The 24,573-nt window shown below is 43.4% G+C and overlaps 1 protein-coding gene across 1 annotated transcript in view; it reads left to right on the forward strand.

Moving 5' to 3' along the window:
- MYO10 (myosin X) overlaps positions 1 to 24,573 on the forward strand; it is a 222,111-nt gene that overhangs the window by 114,554 nt on the left and 82,984 nt on the right. Inside the window, 6 exon segments of the mRNA XM_082621443.1 lie at positions 11,140 to 11,274; positions 12,667 to 12,784; positions 13,391 to 13,496; positions 14,083 to 14,186; positions 22,482 to 22,611; positions 23,957 to 24,075. Coding sequence (XP_082477569.1) covers positions 11,140 to 11,274; positions 12,667 to 12,784; positions 13,391 to 13,496; positions 14,083 to 14,186; positions 22,482 to 22,611; positions 23,957 to 24,075 — 712 coding nt within the window.

Genomic DNA, 24,573 nt, shown 5'->3' on the forward strand with positions numbered 1-24,573 from the left:
CTCAGATGGAGTTTTCCCTTTTGAATAGCCCGACAACTACAGCTTCCAAAAGACACGAGTTATTCTTTGGTTTATTCCAGTGGTCAGGCATGGTCCTTCTATTGACTTATGGAAACATTACATAGATCTTCCAAATTTAAAATATTTTATATATTCTAGAACACTCATCAGAATGCTTGTCCGTTTGAGCAAGGTTTTGGTTTTTGCCAGTAGGAGAAGATTACCCTAGAATCTCCCAAATTTAAGAATTTTTAATGATTTTAATTGGTTGTTCCTAAAGTTGACCTTTGAATTAGCCACAGAAGTGGGACTTACTATGTTATATGTTGAGGGAATGATAGAAAGCATGCTTATTTCAATTAATTTTTTGCAGGGGGGTGCTGAGGGAAAAGGGTCTTGACATCTGTTTCAGCCGAGTCTTGCTCATTTATTAAAATAAACTACCAGACGCCTCACTCTCCAAACACTTACTGCTAGGAACTTCCTAAAAAATATATCAATAGAGTGTATTACTTTAAAGATATTTTATTTATTGATTGATTGATTGAAGTGTAGCTGATTTACAATGCTGTGCCCACCTCTGCCGTACAACATTGTGACTCAGTTATACACGTATAGACATTCTTTTTTTTAAATTTTCTTTTCCATTATGGTTTATTACAGGATATTGAGTATCGTTCCCTGTGCTATACAGTAGGAAAAAGATATTTAATTTTTATTGAGTAATTCAAATGGGTCTTACCGCCTGTATTCTAGTGACATCCTATTGGCTCCTGTTGTTTATACTGGAATCATGTTCTAGTGGCGATCAGAACACCCCCGGATGAGATCCAGAGCAGACGTGCTGAGTGCTGTGGAACGTCCAAGCCCTTCACTCATGCGTCCTTCTGGGCGCTCATTCATGGAGCTTGGCTGTTACTGAGACCCGACAGTGTTACTAAAACTGCTGATGGGGCTAGAAAGCCATCGAAAACAGATGTCAAAATCTTCTTTCCCAACTTGTGGCGAAACAGTTATTACTGTTTCAAGGGGAAGGGAAAGGGTGTTTGGATTTGGGGAGGCTGACACATAAGACCCCCCTCTCTGCCCCCGGATTTCCGACCCAGTTGGAAGTAAGGCACTGGAGGCAGATGAAGTGCCGTATGTCAGCTTTAGACTCCCAGCCAATCGGGAGCCCCGAATTACAGACAGAATTACCACCTGGTCGGGGTACAGAGAGGTAACTGGTGGCCAGGACCACTGTGGAAACCAGCTCCCAGATGGGGAGGAGCTGACCAGCGCTTCCCACCAGTTCACCTGCTAGAGAAACCACCTCCTTTGGGGAGGGAGTGGGGGGCAGACATGCCAGAGGAGGCCCCTCCTTGAAACTCCAGGAGAGAGAAAGGAAGGCATTTGGGAGGTGCTCACACCCTCCTACGTGGCATCTGATTGAAGGTGGATAAGGAATAACGGCCAACATTTCCGCTGCGTCTGGACGCTGTGCCATGGACTTTGCAGGCATCGCTTGTTGCTCTGACACGGGCGCGCTGTCATGGTGCCTTCAGGTGCCACACACACAGCTCCTTTCAGGGACTGTGTTCTTCTTATTGGCAATATTTACCCGTTACTCTTGTTCGGGGGTCCTTCGTTTGTCATCAGTCAGAATTATATGAATGTGGAAGGTAGAACACGTTCATATGGTCTCTCCCTGCCTCCCTCTATCAGCTACTTTCTTTAAGGGAAGGGAAGCACCTGGGCAGATACCTTCTCTCCTCTTTATTACCTTAACGGTGCTCATGCACTGGGCTATAGAAACAACTTGGATAGAGGGACTGTCCATTTATCCATTTCAGTAAATATGAACCATTGTAATTTGCAGTTAATCAAAAATGAAGCTAATGCTTCGTGTAAAAGCAGAGCTTTTGGGCTTCCCTGGTGGTGTAGTGGTTGAGAGTCCGCCTGCCGATGAAGGGGACACGGGTTCGTGCCCCGGTCCGGGAAGATCCCACATGCCGCGGAGCGGCTGGGCCTGTGAGCCATGGCCGCTGAGCTTGCGCGTCCGGAGCCTGTGCTCCGCAACGGGAGAGGCCACAACAGTGAGAGGCCCGCGTACTACAAAAAAACAAAACAAAAAAACCCAAGAAACAGAGCTTTTAAGAGTCACCTTCCCAATTAATTAACTTGCCTTATGACTAGAGCACTATCTGTGGGCTCTTTTAGATGACTTCACTGAAGTTCAGGAGTTAGAATTTAAGATCACTATTTTAGCATACAGAATATAGTTTGATAAGATTAACAGAAAGAGTTTAATCTATCTTAGGAAGATCAAGTTGTTTTCCACACTTAGGTACCTAAATATTTGCCATCGATAATTGGCCGTGTTTATTACTTTCAGTGGAAAAAATTAGAGCATGACTCATATATCACTTGCTAGACAGAGCAGTTTGGGAAGAAAGTGAAAAATCAAATGAGATCATTGTGCATATATATATATGTGTGTGTAATAATATGGAAAGGGGTTGGCATGTTCCTGCCAGAGACGATGGCATTTAAAAAGAAGGCGGGGCTCGCCGGGAGAGAGAAGGAAGAGGGGACCCCAGACAGAAAGCTCCCATTGTATAAGGCTGATGTGAAAAGAGTAACTGTATTTATCTAAAGTAACTCAGGAAACAGCGTCTTTAAGAATAGATTTCTCATTAAAATGTGTTTTGGTTTTTAATAGACCTCTTGCAGTTTTTTTAGTGGGGCTTGGGGCTGTGGGAATTAAGAGAAAACGGAGTATAAAAATAGAAATTGTAGGGTGCAGCAGCCCTGTTTAGATTTCCTCAGGCATGATCTGCCCCCTGGTGGTATAACATGTTACTACTTTCAAAACTTTCATGCTAATTACCTATGAAACCAGAAAATAAGCCTGTTTGGAATTAGGCAGGGACCACATAGATCAGTTTTTCTCTCACTTTACGAGCCTGTGTCACTGCTGGTCTCGTGGATTCTAGTCCAAGCCTTTTTTGTTGGTCTCACTTTCAGGAGTTTCTCTCTCTTAAGTTCTTTATTTTACCCTTGTGTACGTTTAAGCCAATGCTTATGCTATTATAGTTTCTAAAATATAAATATATGTTTAAAACTTCCATGAGCTTTTTTAAAATCTAACTGACAAGGTCAGATTTTGATCTTGTACGTTTTAAGTGAATATCAGTTTGAGGCAGGCAGAGTTTAGTCTATTTTGTTTAGTCTGTTTTTCTCTTTTCATTATATATGAACTTTTAATGTAGTGTCAGCAAGGCCTGTGGTTAGTTCATCTGTGCAGCTCATTGCCCAGGACAGTGTCTGATAGAAGGGCCAGCATCCAACAGCTGTCAATCAAAGGATGGGTGGGCGGAACAGCTGTTGGTTTAGGACTTCTCCTTGCTTTGCGGAAGTTTTGGTTTTCCAAAATTGGAGTGATTTTTTCCTTAACTGTGTCTTTTATATTCTGGAATAATAATTGGGTGTTTGGTCTGTTTCTATTCTAGTAGTATTTTAGAAATAACTGAATTGGAATAGTGAACAAAACTTGCATCCTGTGTCAGAAGGGCACCAGCCAGAATAAGGCATGGGGTCTGCCTCACGCTCATATCAAATGGTAGTTTACCTTGTTAAAAAAGAAAAGACCCGATCACTGCCCTTTAGGAACTTTTGCTCTGATGGGAAGAAACTGATGTAAATAAGTAATTTCAGTACAGCCTGCCTAATGCTAAAATAGAAATGTGGACATGGTTGTTCAGAGAAGGTGGCAATAGATGCTCAGCAAGGAATCAAAAACATATCTCAGAGAAAGTGACATGTGATCGTGAGTCCATTGGTACGTGGGAACAGCAGCAGGCACAGAGGGGAGGAAAGGCACAGAAGCACCTGCAAAAACATGTGGAAGAACAAGGAACGTATGCAAATAGAAGGTACGCCTGTAAGGTGTGGGATTTGCTAAGGACATGAAGGAACTGGTGTTCGAAAGGCCAAGAGGGAACTGCCATTCATTGAGAAAGACCAGAAGCCTTCTCAGGGGGAGCCAAGGCTCGGAGCTGTTGAGGGACCTGCCAAGGAGACTTGAGCATGAGCTACAGGTACAGGACATGAACTTCTGACTCCCTGTGTTAGTTTCGGAACAGAGTCCCACTTCCTGGTGCAGGGGCTCACCTTATGGGCTTTGTCCTGCTTGCTAAGACCTGCGGATCGAATCCTCTAGGCAGTAGAGAAGTTTCCAAAGTCTTGTAGCAAGCAGTGGAGTGATGAGTATATATTTTGAGAAAATCACATGAATCAGGGCAATTTGATTCACAGGATGGAGAATGTCAGGTGTCAGCAGAGGTATCCTGTAAAGGGCCGGGGAGGACATACATATTTTCGGCTCCGTGGCTGAGATCGGCTCCATTACAACTACTCGACTCTGCCCTTGGAGTGCGGAAGTACTTGTAGATAGAGCGCACGTGAACCACCAGGCTGTGTTCCAATAAAACTTTATTTATAAAAACACGCAGAAGGTCAGACTTGGGGGCCACAGTTGGCCGATACCTGCACTGGAGGGGATACTAGCCTGCGGGGTGGATAAAGGGTCCTGTTGCCATCAGAGGCCCTTTCCTTCAGGTGTGTTTTGTTTGTTTGTTTCCTTTTTTTTTTTTTTTTTTTGTGGTACGCGGGCCTCTCACTGTTGTGGCCTCTCCCGTTGCGGAGCACAGGCTCCGGATGCGCAGGCTCAGCGGCCATGGCTCACGGGCCTAGCCGCTCCGCGGCATGTGGGATCTTCCCAGACCGGGGCACGAACCCGTGTCCCCTGCATCGGCAGGCGGACTCTCAACCACTGTGCCACCAGGGAAGCCCCCTTCAGGTGTGTTTTGATCCTTCCTCCCTGCTTTCCTGGGCACTTTGCTCCATCTTTGAGCCTCACTGCCCCTGATTCTTGGGCCTCTTTTTTTCTACTGGATCATTGGCATTATCACTCAAAAACTTCTAGTATGTTCCATCTTTAGAAAAAAAAAAAAGATGCATCTTTGTCTCCACACGTTGCCCTGCCCTCCTCTGAGCTGCTCCATCATTCTGGTTTCTCCCTCATTCTCTGGGCTCGTCCGTCATCTTCCACGTCCTCATCTTATGACCAGCCTGCCTTCCCTTCTCTGCGTCTGTGTGACTCCCCAGACTTCAGTGCCTCCCCTGCCGACTTCTCCTCTGAGTTCCACACGCGTGTCCAGACACCCTGAGGCATCATCACGGAGGTGTCTAGTGGGCATCTCAGGGGTGGCACCTCGTCAGTCCATCCTAAGTTTCTCCCAGAAACAGGTTCCTTCTCTCATGCTTCTCATTCTTAGCAAGTGCACTCTCCATCCTACCAGGTCCCAAGCCTGAGATCCGGAAGTCATTCTTGGATCTAGAAGAGTCACCCTGCCCCCAGCAATTAAGGTCAAATGACCTACGGTAAACTGTACCGATCTCGTATATCCATTTCAATGAGTATTGATAAACGTGAACCGCTGTGTTACCAGCGCCCGTGCAGGGGACCTGGGTTCTGTCCCTGGTCCAGGAAGATCCCACATGCAAGCTCCCTGGGCTCTCCTGAGTCATTCCCCCGCTTCCCTGTCACTTACCAACCACCCAGACCAGGGCTGTCAGCCGTTCCCTCCCTCCTCCCCCCACCGTCTGTCTGGGGGCCGCCGGCTTCTCCTCTTTGCTGCCCCCTCCCCTCACCCTCTGCCCTCACTTCCTGCTTCCTCTCTTGTCTCCCTTGATCCACCCTCCTCACTCCGTACTCCTCACCGGGTGACTTGATTCTTTAAAACCTTGACCCCGGGGACTTCCATGGTGGCGCAGTGGTTGAGAGTCCGCCTGCCGATGCAGGGGACACGGGTTCGTGCCCCGGTCCGGGAAGATCCCACGTGCCGCGGAGTGGCTGGGCCCGTGAGCCATGGCCGCTGAGGCTGCGCGTCCGGAGCCTGTGCTCCACAACGGGAGAGGCCACAACAGTGAGGCCCGCGTACCGCCAAAAAAAAAAAAAAAAAAAAAAAAAAACCTTAACCTCGATCGTGACGCACTCCTGCTTAAAAACTGTCTTGAGACTTTTCCCTTCTGCCTACGAAAAGTTCTCAGAACTTTTAATATGGCCCCTGAGGCCCCATATCAGTGCTTTGATTATTTTTCTTTCCCTTTTTCAGTTTCACGATTTAAAACTTTTTTTTTTTTTTTTAACAGTATCAACTCATTTTGGTTCATCTGGGTGAACATGTTTTCTCTGAAGTCCATGTTTGTGTTTGTGGTCATGTTGGCGCCAAGGGTTAGGACTGTAACTGCCACAGGCTAATGAGAAAAATGCAGGACTGGATATGTAAGTGATGTGTTCGCTGTAAGTGAAGGTGAATTAACATCACGATGGCCGTATGAGTTGATGTTTCATCGAGGCTGGAATAAAGGAACCAGGTGGAATACGTGACTCATCACAGCGCTCGTGGTGGAAGAGGCTGCCAGGCCCACAAGAGAAGCAGTGGACAGTCACAGTGCAAGGAGCGCTTCAGTTTGAGCAAAACAGCATTAACCAGGGGGTTAGGTTAGTCTTGTGAATTTGGATTTTATTGGTGTTATATTTTGTTGGTATTTAATTATGCAATTTATTCTGGCTTTATAGTTCTGTGATGTGGTAAGCAAAGGAGTATATACTTAGTCAATATAGCATTATAATGCTATAATATACATGCTATATGGTCACATAGCGTGTGTAATCAGGTTCACCAAGCAATTAACTCAGTTCTGTCACGGTCCACCAGGAGACAGCGTCAGACCCCCCAGGTTGCTAAGGGCTCAGTCCTTCAAGATGGCCATTCTCTCCACTTCAGATGCCAGTCATGTTGTCCCCTGTGCTTCTGACCAACCAGCTCTAGGTTGGAGCTTCCAATGACCCCCTCCTTGGGTTTGATTAATTTGCTAGAGCACCACACAGAACTCAAACATTTTTACTTCCTAGATCACCACTGTACTATAAAAGGATATAACTCAGGAACCGCCGGATGGAAGAGATGCACACGGCATGGTGGGGGAAAGGGTGGGGGAGCTTCCCTGCCCCCTCCAGGGAGCTGCCGTCCACCTCCACCTGCGCACCAACCCAGAAGCTCTCTGAACCCTGTCCTTTTGGGGTTTATGGAGGCTTCATTACCTAGGCTTGACCGATGGATGAAATCATTGACCATTGGCAATGAAACTCCATCTCCAGCCTCTCTCCCCTCCCCTATTGAAAAGAACCAGTTCCATACTTGACTGGAAAACAGTGGCCTCTGAGTGGGACCCCAGCCCCTTCCCGACTGGCTGTGCAGGCCGCTCTCCCTTCCCCCAAGGCTCCAAGCCCTTTCCTCAAGCAGGAAAGGGAGGGTCTCCCTCCCCTCCCCCCCGCTTTCCCTGTCCTTCAGTTTTCACCCAGTTAACTCCTGTGCGTGTCTCTGCATTTCAGTCTAAATGTCATTTCCCTGGAAAGGCCTTCGCTGAACCTGAGCCCTGCATCTAAATTATGAATCCTCCCATCCCCGGAGATTTATACTTGACAGCATTAACTGTCATTTGTGATTCTTTGATATCTCCTGCTGCTGCTGGGTCATAAATACCGTCCGTGGCCATTTGTTTCCGGAGTGTTTTCCCAGCCCTCCGTGCAGCCTGACACACAGTAGGCACATGGTTACTTAGGGAAGGAAGGAATACCTGCGGAGATGCTCTTTCTCCATTGCTTTAAAGATCACGTTTTGTGACCCTCAGTAAATGTTTTCATGAGGAATGTTAAAGGCACAGGCAGGGGAGGGGAGGAAGAAGAGGAGAGTTAAAGAAAAGTGAGGCCTGTTACCTTGACGTTAACGTCTGGGGACATCTGGCGTATTTCTGGGTTTTAACAATTTGTGAGTTATTTATATTCTTTGTCTTGTTCATGCGACACTTCCACAACCTCGTATATACAGTCGCCTTTTTCATCTCCTGGTGCAGTCCTATCTGAATTATGTGAAATTGCTTTCAGGAGTAGTACTTCCCGACCCTGGCTTCATAGTAGAATCATCTGGAAATTTTTAAAACATACTGATGTCTGAATTCTACCCTTACAGGTTCAGATCAGGGACACAGCGGGTAATTCTCATGTCCAGCCCAGTTTGAGAACTACTGTTGTACAAATCCGAGTTTCATTTTTGTTTCAAGTTTTACTTACGTGTCAAAAAAGATGTACTTAAAGAAGATGCTTGAAGAAAATTTGCTACAATGAGAAAAAAAAATGGGGCTGAAGCTGGTGGTAGATCAGTATCCTTGACGGGTGAAGGACAATGCAAATCTTGGGTTTTCTTCTCCTTGACGAGTCTTTGCTGTCCAATTTGAACAGCTTTTTCTCCACGGCTGTATTATGACCGTGTTCGTCAGAGTAGACTAATTGCTGTGCTAATTGCTGTAACATCCCCCAAATCTCAGAGGCATAACACAGGAGTGGCTTATTTCTTGCTGTTTCACAGCCCCATGTGGGAAGGTGAGAGCTTGACTTTATGCCACACATTGCTTTGTTTTGGAGATGTGCCACCCTGAGGGCACCCAAACGGCAGGCCTGGAAGGCAGGGAGCCCAGAGGACCATGAGGGTGTTTAGCCACCCGACGTGGAAATAGCAGACACCCCCCTTGCTCAGTTCAGCCGCCTTGTTGTTGAGTTGGCCACGTTCGGTCCTGGTTACCGATCGCCGTCCTTCCCGCAAGGGAGGTTGAAAGGCCATCCACCTCTGAGTGCTGGAGGATACAGAGGTGGGTTTGGGGATCGTGTGAAACATGGCTTCTGCCTCACACGTTATAACTAGAGAGCGTCTCCCTTTCAGTTTTGTTTGTTTTAACAAAATTTAACTGCTAGGTAGATGGGATATATATTTTTAAGTATCGAGAATTATTTAAATCTCTTCTTGCAACTTTCTCTTAGGTTCTGCTACTCATTCAGTGCCCCCTTGCTGAATGTCTCCTCTGTGCCAGCCCCCAGGCTAGGCAGGTGCCAGCCTGGGATGAGTGCTCAGCCCTGCCCTGGGAAGATTCTGGTTGCTGATAACAGAAAAGCCCACCAGAGCTGGTGTCACTTGCGTGGGCCTTGATTATCTCAGACGGCAAGGCAAGGGTGGGGTCAGGGTTGTGGGTTCAGCCACTCCCACTGGGCACTTCTCTGATTGTCTTGCCAGGATAGCTGTGGATTCCCAAGTATTTGTCATCTGCAGCCAGAGGGACGCTCTGTCTGGTCTCTTTGTGTGTGTGTGTGTGTGTGCGCGCGTGTGTGCATGCGTGCATCCCTCCCCAGGAGCCTCAGCACACTTGATGTTAAGCCTCTTTGGCTGACACCTGCCCACGGGCAACCACCTTATCGCCTGCGCAGGGAATGGAATTACCATGATTGGCCTCGCTCAGTGGAGATTCCCCTGGGCCTGCAGCATCCAGCAGGGCACAGACGGTGTCACCTCTGAGTCATTTCCTCTCCTTTATTACATGTGGTTAATCATTCACCATGTTATCTGCAAAATTCCTCTTTCATAACCTCCTAGCTCTTGACACTCCACGGGGGCTGCTGTGTTAGAACTTGTGGAGGCCCCATCTGTTTATCTCCCCCCTTGAGCAGATATGAACCTGTTACCCTGTGATAGTGTTGGTGTTCATGTACCGTTACTTATGCCGTGGGTTTACTTTTCTCTTAAGTTCTTTGCCCTTTTACTACTTCTCTTCTCCCTGTGGTACCGAGCAGGGTGCCTTGCACAAAATTGATTGGGTCTCTCCTTCCAGATCTCTCATCTCCATCTCTTCCCTTTCATCTCCAGCGTGGTGGTACTTGTCCGTGGCCTGATCACCACATGCCTAGATCATAACAGCAGCTGGTCTCCCTGAGGGACCCACAGTCCTTCTTGAGCGCAACTTCAGAGCTGTGTTCCTCACGGGTGACCTTGATGGGCTTGGCCTTTCCCTTCTGTCTCCTGTGGTGGCCTCAGAACCATCGACCTCGATCCTTTTGCCCTTTCTCTGCCCACTCTGGTCTCGGTCCAGTTGACCAAGCCAGAATCCCACCCCTATAGACCTCCCGCAGCTCCTCTGGCCTCTCTGCTTTCGTTCACAGGGTCGTCTGACCCCGAATGCTTCCGCTGTCCTCTTTGCCTGGCTGACGTTTGCCAGTCCTTTGTGACCCAACTCACATCCCATTAACTCCTCTCATTTGCCCTGCCCCCCACTCTCCCCAGCTCCAGCGCCCTGAGGTTGCTTTGTTCACTTTTCGTGAATCATCGCTGAAGCAGCATCTCTGCAGGACGCTGGATGCTGACAGACCTGTTGTTCAATTCTGACCTGGGGCCTTAGCCGCTGGCTGCCTCGTGGGATTATTATGGGAATAAAGTGCCCAAGTGTGGGTCGAGTACCTGCAGGTTCATTCCCTTGTCCCCTCAATATTTATGAATGATTGCATTTTTGTGCGTATTTACCAGAAAGTTGCCACTAACATGTTCATTCATTTAACAGATGCTTACTGAGTGTCTGCCACCAGCCAGGCACTGTTGAGGGGTCTGTGACACTTTAGTGAACAAAACACCAATCCCGGCCTTTGCAGAGCTTACCTGCCATGAAAGGCACCGTCCCTCTTATTACCTGAGCTTCGTGAAGATGGTACCTTCTGTTTAGCTTGTAGGCTGAGGGAGTCATTGGCAACACAGAGGCCATGCAGCTGCCAGGAGGAGGGACTCTTCTCTGTAACTCAGCACTTTGAGCTCTTTCCCACTGTTCAAGGGTTGTACAGAGTGAAGTAAGTCAGAAAGAGAAAAACAAATATCATATATTAACGCATACATGTGGAACCTAGAAAAATGGTACAGACGAACCGGTTTGCAGGGCAGAAATAGAGACACAGATGCAGAGAACAAACGTATGGACACCAAGGGGGGAATGCGGGAGTGGGGGTGGGATGAACTGGGAGATTGGGATTGACATGTATACACTAATATGTCTAAAATGGATAACTAGTAAGAACCTGCTGTATAAAAAATAAAATTCAAAAATTCAAAAAAAAAAGTTGCTCTGCGGACGAATTGGACTGACACTGGCCAAGCTGGGTTTTTTTTTTGTTGTTGTTGTTGTTTTAATTAGAAGCACAAATTTCTGCATGTTGTCTTTCAGTGGTGAAAGCGGGGCAGGTAAGACCGAAAGCACCAAGTTGATCCTCCAGTTTTTATCAGCCATCAGTCAGCAGTCTCTGGACTTGTCCTCGAAGGAGAAGACGTCGTGTGTCGAACAAGCCATTCTTGAGAGCAGGTATCTGGCCTTCGTGTTTCTCGTTTCCAGCTAATAGGATTCACTTTCCTCGCCGTTTGGCTTAGTTAAGGAAGAGTTGAAACTTGGGGCGCTCGCTTCCCTTTTTCTTAACTTGGCTTTCACGATTCCTCAAGGAAAAGTCTCCACACACACACACGGCGATTTCTAATGACCTGAGCCCCCATCGCTGCACCACGTTTAAGTTGGTGGCTGAGTGAGTGAGGCACATTCTGCAGCTGCCTCTTACCGGGCAGCTCTTGACTGGCTCTTGGGAGGCCTCGTTCTCAGCAGAAATTCCAGCCTCTGTCCACCACATCACAGGGGGCTTAGTGGTCAAATCTTTGGAGGCATCTTATGAGCACAGTGGCACTGTATAGCCTCTCCTGTTGCAGAACAATGCCACATCGATGGCAGTGACCTCAGAGCTTTGAAAGAGGGCCATGGTGCAGTAGCCTCTGAAATTCTAATTAAAATGTGCAATTGCCCTGTGTCTGATTGGTGCCTTATAAGGTTTTAGAACCAGTAGGGACTTTTCAGGTCCTATTACTTAGAAATTAGTCCAGGAGTCAGCAAACTTCAGCCTGGCGCCGGTATCCTACAGCCTGTTCGGGTTTTGTTTTTTTAGCCTTCAAAATTTATTTTTTAAATTGTGCTAAAATACACATAGCAAAAAGTGTATAACTTTCAACATTTTTCGGTGTACAGCTTAGTGGTGTGAAGTGCAGCAATCACCACCATCTGTCTCTAGACCGTCTTCATCTTCCTGCTGCGGCCTGTTTTGATAAATAAAACTATAGGAATACAGATACCCTCGTTTGCGTATTGTTTACAGCTGCTTTCGAGCTGTAGTGGCAGAGCTGAGTAGCTGCACCAGAGGCCACATGGCCCACAAAACCAAAAGTATTTACTATCTGATCCTCTACAGAAAAAGATGGCTGACCCCTGACCTAGTCTGACCACATTTTACAGTCGGAGGAGAGCCAAGGAAGTTTATGTTCCCCCGGGACGTACAACAGATGGGTGAAATTTCCAGGGCTGGGACTTTTTCACTTCCTAGAATTCAAGCGGGGGCTTTTCCTGTGCAACCCCTGGCTCGCGTATATAAGCTAATCTGTATGGGGACCAGCCATCGTGGCTCCTTGACTCTCTGTAGCATCCTCTGCCCGCACACCTAGCTGCATGTTCTCTGCCCCGAGATGGACGTGTATTATAAACCCATTTCAGCAAGTGCTGGGAAAATCTGGCTCTTCTGTAAATAAACATGATCACCACAGGTCTCTTTGATTTCAGATTTCTCTTGCAGTTGTCTGCTTTGCCATTGGTGAGGACTGTCGTTGCCAGTTTTAGATGGACCCTAATTAACACTCGCTGATGTCCTGGCTTCTTTCACAGCCCCATCATGGAAGCCTTCGGCAACGCCAAGACCGTGTATAACAACAACTCCAGTCGCTTCGGGAAGTTTGTTCAGCTGAACATCTGCCAGAAGGGAAATATCCAGGGTGGGAGAATCGTAGATTGTATCCTGTTTCGTTTAGCTTTTGGTCTGTAGTACTATGACTCTCGAGTGGAAACTGTTCTTGCTTATCCTAAGGACAGATACAGGATATGAAACGTTTCTTTCTGGTTCTACCTAGTTACTGCTCCAGTATTACTGTGCTTGACCTGTTAATTATCCTAGGCGATAAGGAACCATCTTTCTTTGAGGAAGTTCTGATATCATGTCCCTAATCTGCAGATTTGGACTCCTAACCAAACATCATCTATCTGTTGTTTGAAATCAATTCTTTAACTAGTGTGATACTTCGTGGGTACATGTGTCATGTCTGAAATTGGATTTTGATGCAACAGTCTGTATTGTTCGCTTACCTTTTGCACCAGAAGTCTCAATGTCCAAGACACAGGAAATTGTAATTACTTGGGCAACAAAGACTAGAAAACTAAAGACTCATTGAGCATCCTGTATCCTTGTTTTGTTCCTTGACTTGCCATTGCTTATTCGTGAAGATTTATTAGAAAAAGTAAGTAAACGCGATGTAATTCACATTATCTCTCACAATAACTGTTTTCGGCAGTTACTGGCCCATGGTCATGAAGCAGAGGAAACATCTCTGAACAGAAATCTGATTTCTCTTCACAGAACCGAGTAGTACGGCAAAATCCCGGGGAAAGGAATTATCACATATTCTATGCACTGCTGGCAGGGCTAGAGCCTGAACAGAAAGGTGAGGATGGGACAGCTGCAGAGACATCGTGCCAGCAGCACATTTTGCCTTTAAACCCATCTGTGAATGAGGAGACATCTGTTCGGACTTTGTTGCTCTGCCACCAACTGAAACAAAACGTGTGAGATGACCGAAGACACTGAGTGCCTTTAGAGCCAGATAACGTAGGGGGGAAATCATCAATAGAGAAATCGTGAATTCTTTTGGTTTGTTTTGGAATCTTAGTTCTTTTCGGATGTAAAGAATATTTGTGAAGCATACGTAATGTATTACAGCTGGTTTTACTTTTAAGTCACACCCAAATAACGCTCATTTCTAAACATTTGATTTTTAAAAAACCAATCAACACAGGATCCTCATCAGTTACTTTTTTCAGTAACATTTTCTTCCATCCCATCGAATTTAATAATTCTATTTTTTCCTAGATGATGATGAAGAGGGAATGTTTTACTCTTAATAGTGGACCATTAGGAGCATAGAATTATTTTTGTGCTTGAAAAAATAAAGTTGCAAAGTGAAAACTCTTTTAAATTATGTCTTACCCTGGCCAAATACTGATATTGTGTTTTTCTTTTTCTTTTTGTAGAAGAATTTTATTTATCTGTGCCAGAAAACTACCACTACTTGAATCAATCTGGATGTGTAGGAGACAAGACAATCAGTGACCAGGAATCCTTTAGGGACGTTATTGTAAGTTATTTTCCTATTTTCCTTTATTAAAGGTGACCAAAGAAAGAAAAAAAAAGAAAGTGACAGCTTTCACTTCTGCTTCAAAAAAAATTTTTTAATAAAAAAAGAAATCACATTTGTACCACTGTGCGAGAATAGGTCCTTTCTTCTTGTTCCAAGTCATGGAAGGGAATCCTCTCTCTTTAGAAGATGGGTGAATGTCTGACATTCAGGACAGATGGGTGGTTGGCTTGGAATAGCAGTCAGAAAAGCAAAACAAAAAAATCACAGGTTTGGGACTGGAGCAAGCAGATCCTCTGTTTCGGGGCTTACAATTAAAAATTTTTTTGAATAATTGGTTCTACAGTTAAAAAGAAATCTGTCAACAATTAGACCAGGTGACTATTCGGGTCTCATCCTGTTCTCATAGCCTTATTCTGGTAACCGATTCTGATCACACAGAAGTAGTCATTTTAAGATTCTGCAGTGTGGACCTGTGCGGTTTCCTGCAGTTCTCAAATTTCCCGGGACTTTGTTATAAAGTGACTGCATTTAGGAAGCCTGGTCATCGAGCATTATTAGCAGCCCCACCTGATTGAGTGGGGCTGGTAGATTTCATCAGCGTGGTCTCAGTTCCTTTGCCAGAGTCGTTAGTTCAGCATTTGGAGTCAGCGGATCTAGAATTGATTCATCATAAATGGCAGCTAACACTGACTGAGCGCCTACTCTGCGGACTTACCATGCCTCTGCTTCTAACGACCCTGTGAGGGTAGAACTATGGTTGTCTATGTTCTGTGACTCAGAGAGGTTGGTGACCAGCCTAACCACACACAGCACCTAATAGAGCCTGTATCTAGACACAGTCTAACTAACTCCAAATCCCACACTCTAACCAGGAGGCAGGTAGGTAGTCACTGCTTTCCGTGCACCCAGATTTGTCTTTCTAGTTGTTGTCGACAACTTGGTTCTATATCCCCATTTACTTTTCTAGATTGTTCATAAGAATGCCTTGTGGAATGGAATCAAAGTATATTTTTAAATGGATATATATCACACATCATTTCCCCACATCTAATGTATGTATCCTTAAACTGAAAATGAAATTAAAAACAGACGAGGCTGCAATATCGTGATCATCTTCCCCTCAGCCTTTCTTTTAAAGATGTCGCATTCTGCCATTTATCACGTAGAGAGGTGTCTCTGTTGTCTCTCATTCCTTCATCCTATTAACAAAAAGCCTCCCGCTGACAGCACCTTTTGCTGTGTACCTACCCTAGGCGGCATGGGATTCGGCCCTGCAAATCGGACTTTAAGAGATGTTTAAGTATTTAAACTTTTCTTTCCCAATTTTATTTTGGCGTCCTGGACTTCTTTAACTACACGAGCTTTCTCCATTTACTTTGTGATGGAAGGTGGTTGTTTGCAGTGGTAGACAGACTCCCAATTATTCAAGGCGCAGGGTCACTGCAGGGCCATACTGACTAGCTCACTGGCCACAGTGAGCCAGTGGGCAGCGAGGCCCTCCCTCGTCCTGGGAGTGCCTGGAGAGAGGGTACTCTGATGGCTTCCTCCTGGGGCATTGTTTTCTGATTCAGAATTGTTTGCTCTTTCTGGTAGCTACAAGGAAGCTTGTGGAGCTTGGCCTGTTTTCAGTGAGTGCTAGCTTTTATTTTTAAATTGAAACGATAGGTTTTGGCATTTGAAATTTGGTCCTACGATGAAAGGACATGTCATCTAGAAAGGAAGAAAAATTTACACAGGAAATTGACATAGTGAATGTACACGACAGGCTTATAAGAATTCTACTTATAGATACTTACATATTTAGTTTGCAAGTACTTCTTAGTGTCCATATATATAATCCCTACATTCTGCTGAAGAAATAAAGACAATTGGAATAGATTATGCTATTATTAGCATAATAGATTATGCTATGTTGTTTTATCATGTAATTTGTCTTTATTTTCTTCCAAAATCAAATACCATTTAAATTTGTATCTTCATACTTTAATTCCATAAAGCTCCTTTTCCCAGAGGTTTTGAGATTAAAGGAAGGGAAGGGACCACATTCCATTGGGACTCAAGGACATTTGTTTGAAGAATGTGTTAAAATGTTAACGGAGAGAGATTATTTCTGTGAATTACATATGAAGATGTCACCTCTGGTATTTTCAGCTACTAAAAAAAAAAACATTATTCCTTTCTATCAACTTTAATGTCAGTATACTCTGGCAATAGGACCTTTTAAGAATTTTGCTTATTTCATTAAGAATTCATGTATTTTTAGAATTCCTTATTGATACCAACTGACATTAATATAAATATGTACCTGTGAGGGATGCTGAGCCATTTTAAGGAACCTAGTTTTTCCTGGGGCAGAGATGGTGAACCTATGCTAAATTTCATAGCCTTTTTTTTTGCAGCCTTCCAAGTTGCACTACAAATTGTTGAGTCAGGATGAAGCTATTTCAAGTCAGTAGTAACAACGAATTTATTTTTACTGCCTGTGTTTGACCCACCAGAATGGTGGCTGATGAAGTACGTGGGGGAGTAACAAGAGTCTTTGATGAGTGATAATCTCTTCATTCTTTGACTCCACAAATATTGAATGTTAATGGTGTTCCTGGCCATGGACCAGGACTGGGGTTTCCTGACCATTTAGGTCTTACTGGGTGTAACCATGGATTTTTTTTTTCAGTTTTTTTTCAGTTTTTTTTTTTTTTTTTTTTTGTCTTGCGGTACATGGGCCTCTCACTGCTGTGGCCTCTCCCGTTGCAGAGCACAGGCTCCGGACGTGCAGGCCCAGCGGCCATGGCTCACGGGCCCAGCTGCTCCGCGGCATGTGGGATCCTCCCAGACCGGGGCACGAACCCGTGTCCCCTGCATCGGCAGGTGGACTCTCAGCCACTGCGCCACCAGGGAGGCCCCTACCCATGGATTTTTGATGATGTGAGCCCATGCATCCATAAGCTGACTCCTCGTGAGTCAGATATCATAAAGATTTAAAGGGCTCTCAGCCATAAAAAAGAACAATATAATGCCATTCTCAGCAACATGGATGGACCTAGAGGTTGTCATACTGAGTGAAGTAAGTCAGACAGAGAAAGACAGATACCATATGATATCACTTATATGTGGAATCTTAAAAAAGGCTACAAATGAACTTATCTACAAAACAGAAATAGAATTACAGATGTAGAAAATAAACTTATGGTTACCAGGGCACATTGGGGGGAGGGATAAATTGGGAGATTGGGATTGATATATACACACTACTATATATAAAATAGATAACTAATAAGGACCTACTGTATAGCACAGGGAACTCTACTCAGTACTCTGTAATGGCCTATATGGGAAAAGAATCTGAAAAAGAGTGGGTAGGGCCTCCCTGGTGGCGCAGTGGTTGAGAGTCCGCCTGCCGATGCAGGGGATACGGGTTCGTGCCCCGGTCTGGGAGGATCCCATATGCCGCGGAGCGGCTGGGCCCGTGAGCCATGGCCGCTGAGCCTGTGCATCCGGAGCCTGTGCTCCGCAACGGGAGAGGCCACAACAGTGAGAGGCCCGCGTACAGCAAAAAAAAAAAAAAAAAAAAAAAAAGAAAAAGAGTGGGTATATGTATACGTATAACTGATCCACTTTGCTGTACACCTAATAACACAACATTGTAAATCAACTATACCCCAGTAAAAATTAAAAATAAATAAATAAAGGGCTGACTTTATACCTCAGTTTTGCCACAGTTAAAAACTTCAGTCTTGGGCTTCCCTGGTGGCGCAGTGGTTAAGAATCCACCTTTCGGGCTTCCCTGGTGTCACAGTGGTTGAGAATCCGCCTGCCAATACAGGGGACATGGGTTTGAGCCATTTTTAAATTTTTTTTTTAAATTTAAAAACCTCAGTCTCGTTCAGTGTTGGAAAATATGGGAGTTGAAGCAAATTTTATATTATAAAATAACATCATCTTGCCTAATATAAAATTACACAATGAATTACCAAAGAACTTAACTTGTGATTTACTGTGCCCAGAACAAGCCTCCTCTCCCCCCATTTTATTCATTTCACTTGTTCGTGACTCACCTGAGCTTCTTTGGCTCCCTTGGATGGCGCTCCCCACCTCACCGCTGAGACCCTGAGTGGGTGTACCTTTTGTACCTGAAATCCGTCCCTCTTCCCTGTTTGTTTCTAGCGTGAAAAGCCTGGCTTCCTTCCTTTCATCCTTAGCGGTTGGGATTGTATCGTGTATTTGTCGTCACCACCCCACCACGCATACAGTCACTTGTTTTCTATGTGCTTAATAAAGACTTTATTAAAAACATTTTGTATAACTTTGTGCCAGTTTTATAACTAAATTGCTATTTAGCGCTTCTGAACTGTGCTGAGAATTTCCCAGGGGTTTTTTTTTGAGTCTTGAGCCATGTTGTTGAGAAAACATAATTATAAGGAGGCTTAACAACAGTGCAAACCAACTATATTTCAATAAAAGTTTTTTTAAAAAAGAAGGCTTAAAGGGGCTGCTCTTGCCAAAGGGGTGGAGATTGCTACTAAAAAGACTGTAAAATAGGACAGTAGGAGACAATGAATGGAGACTCTTGCTGGCGCTGGTGATAATTGTTTGCCATTAAATTACCCCATGGTCTGATTAATGCAGTTGCCACTTGTCACCACACTCCTAACTAATTCACTTAGAGTTAAACTTGAAAGTGAAGAAGTCACAAATTTGTTCATACAGTGAGCCCATTTTATTCACTTGCTTTCATATCTCCATATGTAATCTTTGTATGTATTTTCAGAACTTAACCAAGAATTTTTTTCACAGATTATCTTTTGATATTTTTCATTCTACAGTTTGAAATTGTCTACTACTGGGAACTTATTTTTTGAAGATTTTTTTTTTTTTAACACAGGTATAGAGGAGTTTTTTTTTTTTAGTTGAAGTGTAGTTGATTTACAATGTTGTGTTAGTTTCTGGTGTACAGCAAAGTGATTCAGTTGTACATATATATGGTTTTTTGTGTTTTCCATTATGATTTATTACAGGATATTGAAGATGGTTCCCTGTGCTGTACAGTAGGACCTTGTTTATCTATTAGTTTGTATCTACCAATCCCAAGCTCCCACCCCAACCCTCCCCCGCGTCCTCCCCCCTTCCCCCCACCCATGGCAACCACGAGTCTATGGAAGATCTTACTTCTTTAGTGTTATATAGAGTCCAGGCAAGTGACTTAAACAGTGAAAATTTTCATTTCTGTGGTCATCCTAAAATGAGCTTAGAACATTTTTATAAATTAGTGTTGAATATGTCTTATGATACATGAGGAAAACTTTAGTCATAGAAAGGGAAAATACTAACTTTTTCACAGCATAGATGCTTTATAATTATTTTGCCGAGGTCTGATTAGGTCTTTACCACTGTTTTAAAAGTCTTGAGCATAATAAATAATCTGTATTTCTTAACCATATTTCTTTGCTTTTAGAATAAGTAAATTTGAATAATTATTTTCCCGTAGGCTTTTAAAGATTGATAAGCACTAGGCTCATAGTTCCTCTTCTTTGTGTCAGTTTCTGTCTGTACCCATGAAATGATAGTCTTCTCTACCTTGGTTAAACAATTCATTGTCTTTTAATTTTTTTGTAGTCAATTTTATTGCGTTATAATGTACCTATAATAAAGTGCCCTCATGGAAAGTGTATAAAGTGAACTTTTAATTTATGCACGCATATACCCACAACCACAGTCAAACCGAAGGACAGTTCTACACCCTAAAGGTTGCTTGTCCCCCTTCCTAGACAACCCCAGCCCCAGCCCCGGCCCTAGGAAACCTAGGAAAGTGTGTCTTTTCTAGAGTTTCCTGTAAATGAAATCATACAGAATCTATTCTCCTGTGTCTAGCTTCTTTCACTCATCCAAACCACACGTCACTCAATTATTCTTTTTCTGGTGAGTAGTATTCCACTGAATAGACAGCAATCTATTTACCCATTCATTCATTAAGAGACTCGGTTGTTACAGTAAAAACATATCAACAACATTAAAAGACATCATTGAACGCAGTGTCCATTAAGCTACCAGCAGTAACATGGCAACTATTTTTAATTTTGTAGATTTTCTTCCCAGATGATTTTCTTGAAAAAATTAGTTACAAAAATAATTTTTTACTTTTTGCATACAGCTATCATAAATATCATTTCTATATAATGTTCATAATTTCCTTTAAAAACTATATACTGTTCTAACAAGTTCATTTGCTATATTGGACTTGTCTGATTGTAGGAGAGCTAGATTTTTTTTTCTCTCTGAAAGTGTTGTTAAGAAAACACTGTAGTGAATATTTTACAAAACTTTCTTTCCTGTTGAGATTTTCCTTAGAACAAATCTCCAGTGTTGCAGTGAAGGGAGATTACACAGGAGATGGACTTTCTAAGGACATAAAAAGAAAAAAGCATAGAGCTGGATAGATAGTAAGTTCCTAGACTTTGGGTTCATCAGGCCTGACTTTGAATCTTGGTTGTGTAACCCTGAGAAAGTTAAGTAACCTCTCTGAACATTCTAAGATTATATACATATGTGGCCCAGCACAATGCTGCCCCATAATCTTGTTTTCCAAAAAGATTATACTAATTTATACTACCAGTGACCAGTGCATATATACCTCACTTTCACCCATTTTATCATTCAGAAAAATTTTTGCTAATTTAATAGAAGTTATCTCATTTTCTTCAAGTTGTGCATATTGGATTTCTAGGAAGGAAAACATTTCTGTGTGGATTTGCATTTCCTCTTACGAGAAGTGCCTATTTTATTTGCATTGCCCATGTGTCTCTTAATATAGCTATTGCTCCTTGCCTTACAATTTTTTTCTTTTAATTCTGTTTCCCTGTCTGTTGTTTTTGCCCTTTGTTTCTGGCTTTGTTTTTTTCCTTGTAAAGAAATTAAACTCTTCACATTTTAAAATCTCCAGTCGTTTCCTTTTGCAGTTTCTATGGCTTCAAAGTGCTGTGTGGCTTCCTCCTTCCCCATCTCCTGTGGTCATTGTAACAATTATGGGTCTGAGTTCTCTTTGTAGCTTATGTTCATCAGTATAGCCAGCGATTCTGTCCTCAGTTGTGTGTACATGAGTGTGTGTGGTGTGTGTGTGTTGGAGGGGCCTATTTAGCTCTTTTTCTGATGAGAATATGGCTCCCAAATCATAAGAGAAAATGAGCAAATCTTAGATCTGATTCAGAAGATACCTGGCTTCAGCTTAGATACTTGTTGGGGAACAAAACCCCTGTAGATGCCTGTTTATTTTTATTTTTCCCAAATCAGCATTATGTTAACTTCCATTTAGTATCCAGAGGCTAAAATAAGACTTGAAAAATCCTTTGGAGAAATGGGAAATAGCGATGTGATGACTGTCCAGGGAAGACAGATCTAGATCCACTCAGGTTTTCCATCAGCATCTCTTATAAAAGGAACAGTAGACTCTCCTATCTGTCCAGCCCCTGATAGAGAATTTCATTCCACCTACTGGGGTCCCTGCTGCATTTAAAATTAAGGCAAGTCCCCAGAGTTTACACTAGAGGAGTCTCATGAAGTATCACCCCCACCATTTTTTATGTGTAGGAAAATAATAAATGTTCCATTACATTTTGATACATGTAAAAAAAGTATTTCTTTGTGACTATGATTACTGTGACTCTCTGGGGTAATTCTTTTGGGGCATAAATAGGAGTCTTGTATGTAAGGCAGGTATTTACTTTTATCTTACTGATTAGGTTATCTCTAAGTATTCTACAATTCTTTCTTATTGTCGCATTTTCTTTTATGTGTACCTGTGTAAAGTCTTTATCATTTAAAAGTGAGGGGGTGGGACTTCCCTGGTGGTGCAGTGGTTAAGAATCCTCCTGCCAATGCAGGGGACACAGGTTCGAGCCCTGGTCCAGGAAGATCTCACTTGCCGCGGAGCAACTAAGCCCATGCACCACAACTACTGAGCCTGCACTGTAGAGCCTGCGAGCCACAACTACTGAGCCTGCGTACCACAACTACTGAAGCCCATGTGCCTAGCTCCTGTGCTCCGCAACAAGAGAAGCCACTGCAATGAGAAGCCCGCTTGCTGCAACTAGAGAAAGCCCACGTGCAGTGACAAAGACCCAACGCAGCCAAAAATAAATGAATGGATTAATAAATTTTTTAAAAAGTGAGGGGGCATACATCTATTTCTTGCTTTCTTGCCTTGAGAATAATACTTAATAACTTTACTGAGGAAGGAGCATTTATCTTTTTCTTTAGTATGAAGACAGATTAAAAATTAAATACCTTATTTTCTTCTAGATGGCAATGGAGGTAATGCAGTTTAGCAAGGAAGAAGTTCGGGAAGTTTTGAGGTTGCTTGCTGGTATATTACATCTTGGGAACATAGAATTTATCACTGCTGGTGGAGCACAAGTTTCCTTCAAAACAGGTAAGATTGTTCCTCCCTCCTTTACTTCCTTGACTTTTGCCTTCTAGGAAACATAGATCTAAAATCCTTACTATCTGACCTTTAACAGAAAAAATTTTTCGAGCCCTTGAATAAGAGCTACAGAACTTTGTATCTGATGTGAACGGTCAGCTAATAAAGGGTCAAAGCATCTGACAAGTGATTACTGGCTGTGTTCTCATGTTTACTAAGAAAGAAGGACAGTGGGCCCAATAAGAGGAAATAGCGACAAGAATTGGATGTAGGAGAAATGTTATGAATCAGGCGTAAGTGTTGCCACAGCTATTCATGGTTATTGAAGGCTGCCATAGTGGAATGGTTAAGACCATTAATTTTTAAGCCAGAATGATTGGTTCGTAGCCCAGCTCTGCCACAAGCTGTTTTCTCGGGTTACTTATCCCTTCAATACTTGTGACTTCTCATCTGTGAAGTGCACGACAGAGATGTGTTGTCAAGATTGAGTTAATAGACATATAACAATATCAGTTATCATTTTCCTGGAGTGATTTATTTTTTTAAACTTTTCTGTTAGACGCCATGGATAAGGGCATGGAGGCTGGGAATTGGATGAGTTGAAGTTGAAAGTAGCCCTCGAGTTGCCCAGGGCTGCAGGCCTGTTGTTCTCAAACGTTTGTTCCCAGTGCCTCTTAATAACTTTAAAATCACAGAGAATTCCGAAGAGCTTTTGTTCCTATGGGTCATATCTGTTGATGTTTACTGCATTAGAAACTAAAACAGAGGCAGTTTAAAAAAAATAAATTCGCTCTAAAATAACCATAATAAACCCATTGCATATATTACAATAAATATCATCATTTTAGTTGAAAGACCATCTTCCAAAACAAACCAAAACAAATCAGTGAAGAGTGACATTGTCTAACGATTTTGTAAATTTTTACAATATCTGATGTAACAGAGGACAGCTGGATTCTCCTGCTTCTGCCTTCAGTTTGTTGGGCTACCTCATGTCATGTAGCCTCTGGAATATTCTTCTGTATACTGGTGAGGGAATGAGAGTGGAAAATCAAATAACATCTTAGTCTTATTATTGAAACAGTTATGACCTTGCAAACCTCTTGGGGGTCTTAGGGGAACCCGTCTCGGGGTCTTTGGACCATACTCGGTCCAAGCACCAGGTTCTTTGCTGTAAACCTAAGACTTATTAAAGGAGTGAATAACTTACCAGTAGAACGTGTGTCCTATAGGTCTTGCCTGAGGGACTTAGGACTATTCTCTGCTTTACTGTGTCGCTCTGTGGGGTTGGCTTTGCACCCATTCGGGGTCCCATGGCCTGTGTGTCCACGTTTGCCTTGTCCTTCCTCCCCAGCCTTGGGCAGGTCTGCAGAGTTACTTGGGCTGGACCCAGCACAGCTCACAGATGCCTTGACCCAGAGATCCATGTCCCTCCGGGGGGAGGAGATCCTGACGCCTCTCAACGTTCAACAGGTACGCGTGTGGCCCTCAAAGCAACTTTTAAAGATGCTCCTGGGTCTGCAGATCTGGGGCTTTGATTCGAATTAGTAGCTGCAGTGAACCATTTAAATGAGTTTGGCTCAGGATCAAAATAAAGAAGACATCCATACTGAGGGGAGTACACAAAGTGGTTCAGTTGTCTTCTTAGAGACAGTGTAGCAGAGTCATTAGGAGAAATGGGCCTGATGGACATTTCCCGAGTTTGAGTCTTGCCTCTTTGGCTTATTATATTTTGTTCTTGGGAAATTTATTCACTATGCCTCAGTTTCCTCCTCTGTAAGACAAGGATAATTACACCGAATTCATAGGATTCTAGTAAGGATGATAATAAAAATATATATGCTAAATGCTTAATGACTGGTGCAGAGTAAGAATTAAATAACCATTGGCTGTAATAATAATAATAATTATTATTATTAATGAAAACAATGCAACAGTATGTTGTATTACTTATTTTTGCTTCTGCTACTG

This window comes from Mesoplodon mirus (assembly GCF_964341445.2).
Source record: "Mesoplodon mirus genome assembly, chromosome: 5".
NCBI classification, from domain to species: domain Eukaryota; kingdom Metazoa; phylum Chordata; class Mammalia; order Artiodactyla; family Ziphiidae; genus Mesoplodon; species Mesoplodon mirus.